The 8596-nt window shown below is 49.4% G+C and overlaps 1 protein-coding gene across 1 annotated transcript in view; it reads right to left on the reverse strand.

The window, feature by feature from the left end:
• LOC103804015 (cat eye syndrome critical region protein 2-like) overlaps positions 1-8596 on the reverse strand; it is a gene marked incomplete at both ends in the record, with an annotated part of 39871 nt that overhangs the window by 9119 nt on the left and 22156 nt on the right. Inside the window, 4 exons of the mRNA XM_009076602.1 lie at positions 4183-4260; positions 4999-5168; positions 7517-7566; positions 8181-8300. Coding sequence (XP_009074850.1) covers positions 4183-4260; positions 4999-5168; positions 7517-7566; positions 8181-8300 — 418 coding nt within the window. The remainder of the gene's footprint in view (positions 1-4182; positions 4261-4998; positions 5169-7516; positions 7567-8180; positions 8301-8596) is intronic.

Below are 8596 nucleotides of genomic sequence, written 5' to 3' on the forward strand. Positions count from 1 at the left end.
AGGATGCCTGGCTCTTTATTGCCCCACTTCCTCAGCTCCCCACTGCCAGCAGGCTGCAAGGCTGTGTTTGATCCCACTTAAGACTGCAGGCTTCCCAGGCCAGGGATCGCCTGCTCCTGCTTCTCCAATAAAGTGCAAGGTATGTATATGGTAGTGTGGAATTACCTTTATTAGCTTAATTTAATTTAAAGAGAAATTAATCAGTCATCCACTAGCCACTCCCACCCCTCTGACTTCTGCAAGGCCAAGATATGTGTGCCTTATCAGCAGGGAATATCAACTGGAAAAGAACAATGTACATACAGTTTGCTCCAGCTTCATTTTCAGGGAATAACCAGCAACCACCACTTAGGCAGAAGGCATTTCCTGAGGATTAGCAATCAGCTGGGGTCCCCTGGCTGCTGCTCAGACCATCAAGTACTCCAGGCCCATTATTAATCCCCAGAAAAAAAAATTTTTGGCACCATGATTACTATTTTGTCCTTGTTTCACTGGCTAGAAGTAGAACCTGGGGGTGTTTTGATAAATGCCTAGCAATGTTGTCTGGTTTCACTGTACATTCATTCCCCCTCTGTCTCCACTTCCTCTACACAGTCCTGTACTGCCCTACAAACTCCCACCCCAGATCTCTGTGGACTAGCATCACATATTACCTCCCTGTCTCCAGCACCAACAATATATTGAGAGTTATGTTTCAGCCACAGAGAAATGTCCAAGAGAGGGTGATGGGACTCTTGACAAAATTAGGACCATATCCTGCATTTACAGAGAGGGTAATGGGACTCTTAACAAAATTAGGACCATATCCTGCATTTAGGGACAGTCTGAGCAGCAAAAACACCTATTCTGTGCCTATTTCACTTCGGTGAAACCATAACATCATGTCACCATGAGGAAACTCTGCCTCTTTCTTTCCTTTGCCAATGTTAGTACTTTACTCTTCTATCCCTTTCCTCAGGAAATCATTCTGTGAGTCCACGTGCCTTTAGATCAGCAGCTTCTCCTCACATTCAGCCTAAAGATAATTTCTCAGCCCCTCATTCCATTCAATTATTCCTAGTTAAGATCTTCTGAGTGAACTTAATTCTCTTCTTCTTCAGCCACATTCTGGCCTTTATAGGCTTCCTCACACACACAAAACTCCCACATTTCTGCAGTTAGATTCAATGTCTCCTTATAAAGCAATCCCTTCATCCCCCTGGAATGATTGTTCTAGTTGTCTCTCAGGCCTTTCATCTCTGATCAATATCCAAACACCAGGATGCCCAGGACTGAAAGTGCTATGCCAACTACAAGAGGTCAAGAACCTACAGAATTGGGTTCTACATTTCCACTTTTGATTCTTTTCATATCCTTTTCTCAATTGCTCTGCCATCCAATCTTCTACTCATGCACTGCAAACAACTTCCTTTCAGGCCTGATCCTGACCATCATCAAACAGTTTTCCCATAATTTTCTTGAATCAATCTTTAAATTGCAGTAGGAATCAACAAAGTCAAGTTCTGCAGCAATCACAAGAGAAAGAGGTGAGCATGAACCAGCCACCAGAAGTTGGTATGCCAGGACATGACCAGGATGTGACCATCAGCTTTTAGATTCTTCAGCCAGTAGATCTAAGCCAGCCTGGCATGACACACTATTTTCTTTGATTGTTGGTACACAGGTGAGTCCTTTCCTTTCCCTGGATTCATAAAACTTGCACCATTCATGTCCTATGGAAACACAAATGCAACACCCAAGCTGCAGTGCTGACACCAGGACCTGTCTGAGCCTGCAGGGTGCATTCAGCACTCCATACACACACAGAATCCACAGCATGTTCCAGAACAACTCACCACAAAGACAGCAGTGACAAAGCAAAGTAACAATTTTAAGCAAAGAAGAGGATGTCATCCTACCAGATCTAGGAAGCAAAGAAAAGGGAAAAGCAGAAGCCACAAACGCAGTGGAGTGAGCCCCAGGGGCTGCAGCAGCCCCCCATGACTGCACTTGATCCCTGCAGCACTTGCAGGGCAGCAGCCATGCTAGCACAGGCTCTTTGGGACACTTCAGGCACAGAAACAACTTGATTTTCAGAGGGACCCTCTGCCTGCTATCCCGTTTAAGCCCATTGGGGATGAGTGTGCTCAATTCAGGGTTTAAAATAAATGCAAAACGAAGCAGTAAACTCCTACTAGATGTGGCAGAAGCAGATGCTTATTGGAATGATAAAAACAAGAACCAAATACAAGTTAAACTTCCTTCCTGACCACTGGGATGGCAAAGGGACGTTTCTCCAGCTTGGAGGATAGAAACCACCAGGACAACAGCATCACTGCCTCCTTCCCTCCGGCAGAGAGCACTCCAGGACACAGCATCACTGCCTTCCCCTGGCCCTGGGACCCCGAAAGGGCCAAACTTCTGCCTTTTGCTCTCCAGGCAGCAGGATCAGACTTCAGGGGCAGAAGGCCAGGAGGCATGGGTGCCCTGGGCACCCTGGCCCCTCATCTGCCCAACCTTCCCCGCTCAGGTTTCCGCAGCACAGCCCTAATGAGGGTGCTGCTCAGGCCACTCTTAATGAGGAGCTAATCTGAACCACCTGTTGAGAAATCCCCTGCAGGATCAGGAGCTCATGGAGCAGTTACATCTCCATGAAGCAGCAGCCAGGAGGAAAGGGTCACCTGCACCAGGCTGAGGTTTTTCCCCCCCCAGGCTCACCTGCTGCCCACCCTGGTTTGACACAGGAGCCATCAGACACGCTGGCACCTTGCTTGGCTCCCGCTGGCAGGGACCAGTGCCGCGTCGCGCCGGGGAGCAGCGCAGCGGGTGCCAGGAGGGTGCCAGGAGGGCCCCCTGCTCGCTGGAAACGTTTCACTGGCCCACAGGCAGCAATTAACAGCCCTCTGCCGCCGCAGACCTGGAGCACCTGCGGTACTGATTAGCATCATTCAGGCTCCATGTGTTTCCCACTCCCCTCCTCCTCTGGGATTTCTGTTGCCTGTGAACAAACACGTGTTCCTGTGCTTCCTGCACGGTGGGCTTTGCAGAGAGCAGCTCTGGCCCCAAACTGACCATCGCTGGGGTCTTATTTTCCTCCTGGCAGGCTTTTATCTGCAGCACGATGAGAGGTTCTTCCTTCCTTCTATTTATCTGTTCTAAGCAATTCTATTTATTGCGGGAAACTGTACTTTCTCCTTTGTTGTGTAAGAACCCCTGACTGGCTCACACGGAATATTCCCCGCAGTTCAATTTCCAAGGGTTTGACAAAACATCAGGTAACTACGTTTTCATTACATCTACAGCGAGAGATTATGCCACGACCTGATAGAATCAAGACAATTTTTTCCTCCAAAGCTAATCCTGTCTTATCTGACTGATTGCTTTGGGTAGCAGTTGCCAGTTCAAAGATTCTCCATCTCAACGCACCATGTTCAGGGCTGTGCCAGTGTGACTGTGAGGGGCTGCATGGTGAACTGGATCGGAAAACTGATCCATGTTAAAAATAACCCCGACCAAAGAAAAAGGTTATATTTAACTCCAGTCATTTTCCTGGGTCTGGTTCACTGCACAACCCCACAAGCAGCAGCAGTGCTGTTACTGATGGGGTGGAGAGAAGATGAGGGTGAAGAGGCACGGGAAGAGCCGTTGCAGCCAACAAGGCTGTGGTTTGATAAGCATTTCTTTAAGCAGCCTAAATTGTGACTTCCATTTCCAGCTGACCCCCTCCTCGCTCCGCTCCGTACTGCATCAGTCATTCTTCTCTCCCTCAGCACTATCTACACCCTCATGTGTTTGCAGCCTCACGTTTTCCCCTTGGCTGAATTTCTGTCATTTCCCTTTGTAAGCCGGTTCTTCTAGCCCTCTCATCCTTCTTCAGCTTTTCTTTGAACTGCCTCGAATGTGCCAGCACTTTCATTGAAGTGGAATTCCCCAGACTGAGCACAGATTTCCATATGCAGCTGCACCGGAGTGTGTGGTGAGGCTGGTTACCTCTGCGATGCGAGGGCAGCACCTCCCTGCTCGCCATAGAAACCCTGAGTGTCAGTCTGCCTTTGACGGGCATTACCACCCATCTCTCTTTCAGCACAAGCACTTTCAAGCGACTTCTTCCCACTGAATAGCGATGCTGCGGTTTATTTTTTCCCCCAGGAGGCATCTGCTCTCGCCTCCCTCCGTCGTCCTCCCCCTCGCACCCCCCCTCACCTCCTGCTTGATTGGTTTGATGGGCTGATGGTCAGACATCCACCTGGGAGAAAACTCTGTCCGCTGCAGACGCTTCTCCTGAAACAGGGTTGAGAATTGAGGGAAGGAAAAAGAGAGTGGAGGAAATTAGGGCACATTGGTGACAGCAGAAGGAGAAACTCTGAGGGCCAGAAGTGACCATGAAATCCCTATTAGCTTTACAAGGGTAGCAAACAAGCAAACTGAACTCAATCCAAGAACATCACGCTGACTGCAGAGCCCATTTTACAAAGCCATCTAGCCAAAGGATCCCCTTCCAAATCTGTCCCACCTGAAAGCATTCAGTTGACACAAAATACCCTTCAGAGTTTTGAGCTGACATACCAGCTCAAGCAGCCTTAGCTAGGACAGCCAAGCAGCCAGTGCCCCTTCAGCAGAGCCAGCTGAGAAACGGCAGTAAAAGTGGAATCACAGGCAGTTTGCACAGAAAAGCTAGGCTGTAAATCACAGCAGTTCAAAAGCACAGAGATGCCCTGCTAGCAGAAAAGGGGCACAGACCATGGCTGAAGACAGTAACCCCTTCAGCCATCCTACCTACACTGCCATGCAATCACAAACCAGATCCTTGAGTACCAACTCTAGCCTTGTGACTGCATGGGGGGCACCTTTCTCCCCAAACACAGCCTAACAGCCCCCACGTCCGTGACACTTGCAGGCTGGAGGTGGGGGTAAGCACAACGTGATGACAAGCTGCTTGGATTAACTCTCCTTCACTCTGCAAGCGTCCATGCTCTTGGAAGCACTCAGAGAGGTAAACAGGATGTCATGTCTCCTCACCTTCTGTGCAATCATGTTGCAGATCTCCGGCAGGAAGTCTTCACTCAAGAGTTTGTAGAGCTGCCGCTCTCTAAGGGAAGTCCTCTCTCTGAAGCTCTCTGTGACCTGCCTCCACTCCTCTTCCGTCTGACACAGCAGCCACCATGTCCCACGGCCAGGCCCTTGGGACCCTTCAAAAACATGAAAGGATGTTATCTCCACAGCAGTTATGACTAACGGCTCTTCTTGATCCTTTCTCCTCTCCTCAGGGCTCAGGAAGAGCAAAAGATACTGGCAATGGCCACTGTTATGGAAAACATGCTCTATGCTGTAGACCCAAAACTCTGTTCATCCACCAGAAGCACTGCCACCTCCCCTAGTGACACTGAAAGTGATGCCAGGACACAGAAGAAGCACACAGGTGAAGAAATAGTGGTGGCACTCAGCAACACATGGGTAGTGTGACATCCCAGTTATGAGGGGACCAGAGGAAAGGATTTAATTTGTTCCTTGTCATGGATGCTGTCAGCCGGAGCAGGACATAAGGTAATGTGAATGTCTGATTTAGCCTGGCAGCAGAATAAAAAATAATCTTATTTGAAATAAGCCTGTTTTTTTAGCACTGCAAACCTTTTCTGCAGTGAAAAATCCCTCCCACCCTCCTGTTCTCCCCAAATGAAACATTTTGTTTGCAGGGACTTGAAAGGAGAGAAGAGGAAGTGAAGGATGGGGTTCATCGGGCTGCCAGATGAGGGGGAAGTTCCAAGAGTTCACATCCCATCCCTGCTTGATCCAGGGTGGGATTGAAGCAGATCACCCACTGCTCTGAAGCATGTCCCAACTACCAAGACACACTCAGCTGTTCCACTTTGAATACTAACTGTGAAGGAAGGGCTCTCCTGCATGGTGGTTGGAACACCCACCTGGAGAGGGGAAATGTGGTTCCTGCTCTGCAAATGTTTACACAGAGCAGGGAAACCTCATGGGTTGCAACTTGTATGCTTTTGCCCCAGGATTCTCCCTAAGCAAAAAAGGTTATGGCCTATTTTTTTTTTCTTTAGGGAGGAGGCAGTGGGAGAAGTCTTGGATCAAACACCTTCAAGCTGAGGCGTTCTCCGCTCCCTGTAGACTTTTCTTGAGCTAACCACTGGCTCCTGGAAAGAAAGCAATGGTCACCACTGCCACTGGCAGATGTCATGGACCTTCTCACCACACTTTCAAGCAGACTAATAAATGAAAAATATAAAGACGCAAAAAACCAGAGCCTCTTTCTCTCTGACCTTGACTCTGGGCCCTTTGTGGATCTGAAGCTGTGAGTTGCTCAGGCATGCAAGATATCACGTTTTCCAGTCCTAGAAGGACTGGAAAGCTGCAGCCTCCCTCCAGTCCCCCTCTGTCAGAAGGCTGGGTGCCGTGGCAGTGGCAGAGAGTGAGTGCATGCTGGCATGGGCCACAGGCCAGCCTGGAGCTTCGTCCACCCTTGGCTTCAGCTCAAGTGAATGCACTGGAGACTGGTAAAGGAGATGGTGAAGCACCAGCCATGTGCCAGTTTCTTTTGCTCTGGCCAGCTGGCTTCTGCCTCTCTGGCCACGCAAAGCCACCCCCGACCACCTGCAGTGGCGAGCTTACCTGCACGCTGTCCCCAGAGCCTGTACCCTTGTTTCCCATTCCCTTGCCAGCTGCCTATGACAACTCATTTCAACAGCAAACAGAACTAAGGCACTGCTTTGTGCCCCCAGATGATTACTCTGCAGCTGAAGTGACACAATTTGCTGGAAGACAATGATCTGATAAAACCCCCAGCGCCTCACATGCATCACTCCGGCTCTGCTGCCCAGCTCTGGAGCAGCCGCCGGGAAATCTGAAGACAAAGGGCAAAGAGAAGGCAGCATGGGAAACACAATGCCACCCTTGCCCTCTATTGTGGGGGAATGGGCAGGCTTAGCCCCTGGGTTTTGTGGAAGCCAGTGGATACACATGTATGACAAATGAGTTCCAGCTCCCCTGGACTCACTTTCACATCATGTTGCCAACTTGTTTGTTCTGCTTGCCTCGTTAACTCTTAGGTGGGTACCCCCAAGATGTCATTTACTGCGCTCAGGCACCCAATGGCCACCAGGAAGGAGAAGTGAGGAGGATCAAAAAGGTTCTTCTTTCCCATTCTTGGCATCACTGACCTCACTCTCTTCCTAGTCCAAAAAACCACACCTGCTGCAGCAGGGCCTTGTGTTTAGCTCATACTGGGAAGAGTGAGAACCATTCACAACCCGTTTTTGTGGGTGGGTTCCCAAGGCCCAGTGCATCCCAATAGGTTAGGTTTCTTCATCCCAAACTCATCCACGGTAAGACAGGAATTCCACGGGTGCTCAGGCTCCCAGCTGCAAGGCAGCCTGTAATGCAAACCCCTCCTTCCCAACTTGGGCCCAGCTATAAGCAGAAGGACTCTCCCTTTCCTGAAAAAGTCATCTCCCTGGGCATTGATAACTTAAGAGCCATGTTAGCTGATTGTATCAACCCTCACCCCACGAAATCTCTTTACCATTTCTTATCTGAGTCTCATGGATTAGCAAGTTCTCTTCTGCCTTCTCCCTGCAAAAAAAAAGAAAGAGAAGGAGTGATACAATAAATACATTACTTCACATCACTGAAAAGCAGCCACTTCTGAGGAGAAGAATAGGGGACACATCAATAATTCAATGCACAGCAAAGCCATGAGAAAACCACCATGCAGAACATGTTTGGTATGTATTTTCAAATGTAGATCTATGATAGCTTCATAAAATTTAAAGAAGTGAAGGGTGCAGGATGGAGTTTGGCAAGTACAGTATTTCGGTTCTTATGGGAAGCATCCCAAAATCTATACTGACTCAAGTGGCCAGGATTTTTGGCTTCAAGTGCTACACAGTGAAAGTGTTCTTTATAAGGAGCATACCCCCCAGCAGTGCACGGTGGGACTGCATTTGAAGTGAGGTGGTTGAAAGAGTGATGCCCACTGTTTCACCAAACTTGGCTTCCAGCTCAGTCAGAATTTTCCTTGGAGAGTGATCAAAGCATCCACCAAGTCTGAGCTTGCTTCACTTCAGAGATGCATTGAAATTCTGGCCGCATGGTATATACATACTTATTGGGGGAACCCCAGAAATACATTATCCTTCCCTCTGGGAACATAGGAGTTTATTGTTGCAGGAAGAACCTTTCCATACCTCAGCAAATTTTCCTCCAGTAGTTTTTTCCGCTTTGGGGGTCGCCCTCGTCTCTTGCCTGTTTTCCCAGGAACATTTGGGGTGTTCGTCTGCCCCGCACATCCCCTGAAAAATGGCAAACCCACCATGAAATATCTGCCGAGCAAGGGAGCTGAGGCTGGCAGGATGGGAGAAGGGCATGGAAATCAGAACAGCTGCTAGGAACCCAACCAAAGGAGGGATTAAAGCAGAGCAGCAACAGGACGGGGAGGGGAGAGGAGGGATTCCCACTGGCTGGGAGCCTGATCGGGGAGCCGCCGGCATGGCATAGAGCGCGGGGCAGACAGGGAGGAATGCGGTGGGGCAGGCAGCATCGCTCCCACAGCAGGCTCTCCTGGTGCCACAAAGGCTGCAGGCTGGCTCCCACACAATGCGCC

Source organism: Acanthisitta chloris, unplaced genomic scaffold (genome assembly GCF_000695815.1).
Source record: "Acanthisitta chloris isolate BGI_N310 unplaced genomic scaffold, ASM69581v1 scaffold12096, whole genome shotgun sequence".
In the NCBI taxonomy this organism is placed as follows: domain Eukaryota; kingdom Metazoa; phylum Chordata; class Aves; order Passeriformes; family Acanthisittidae; genus Acanthisitta; species Acanthisitta chloris.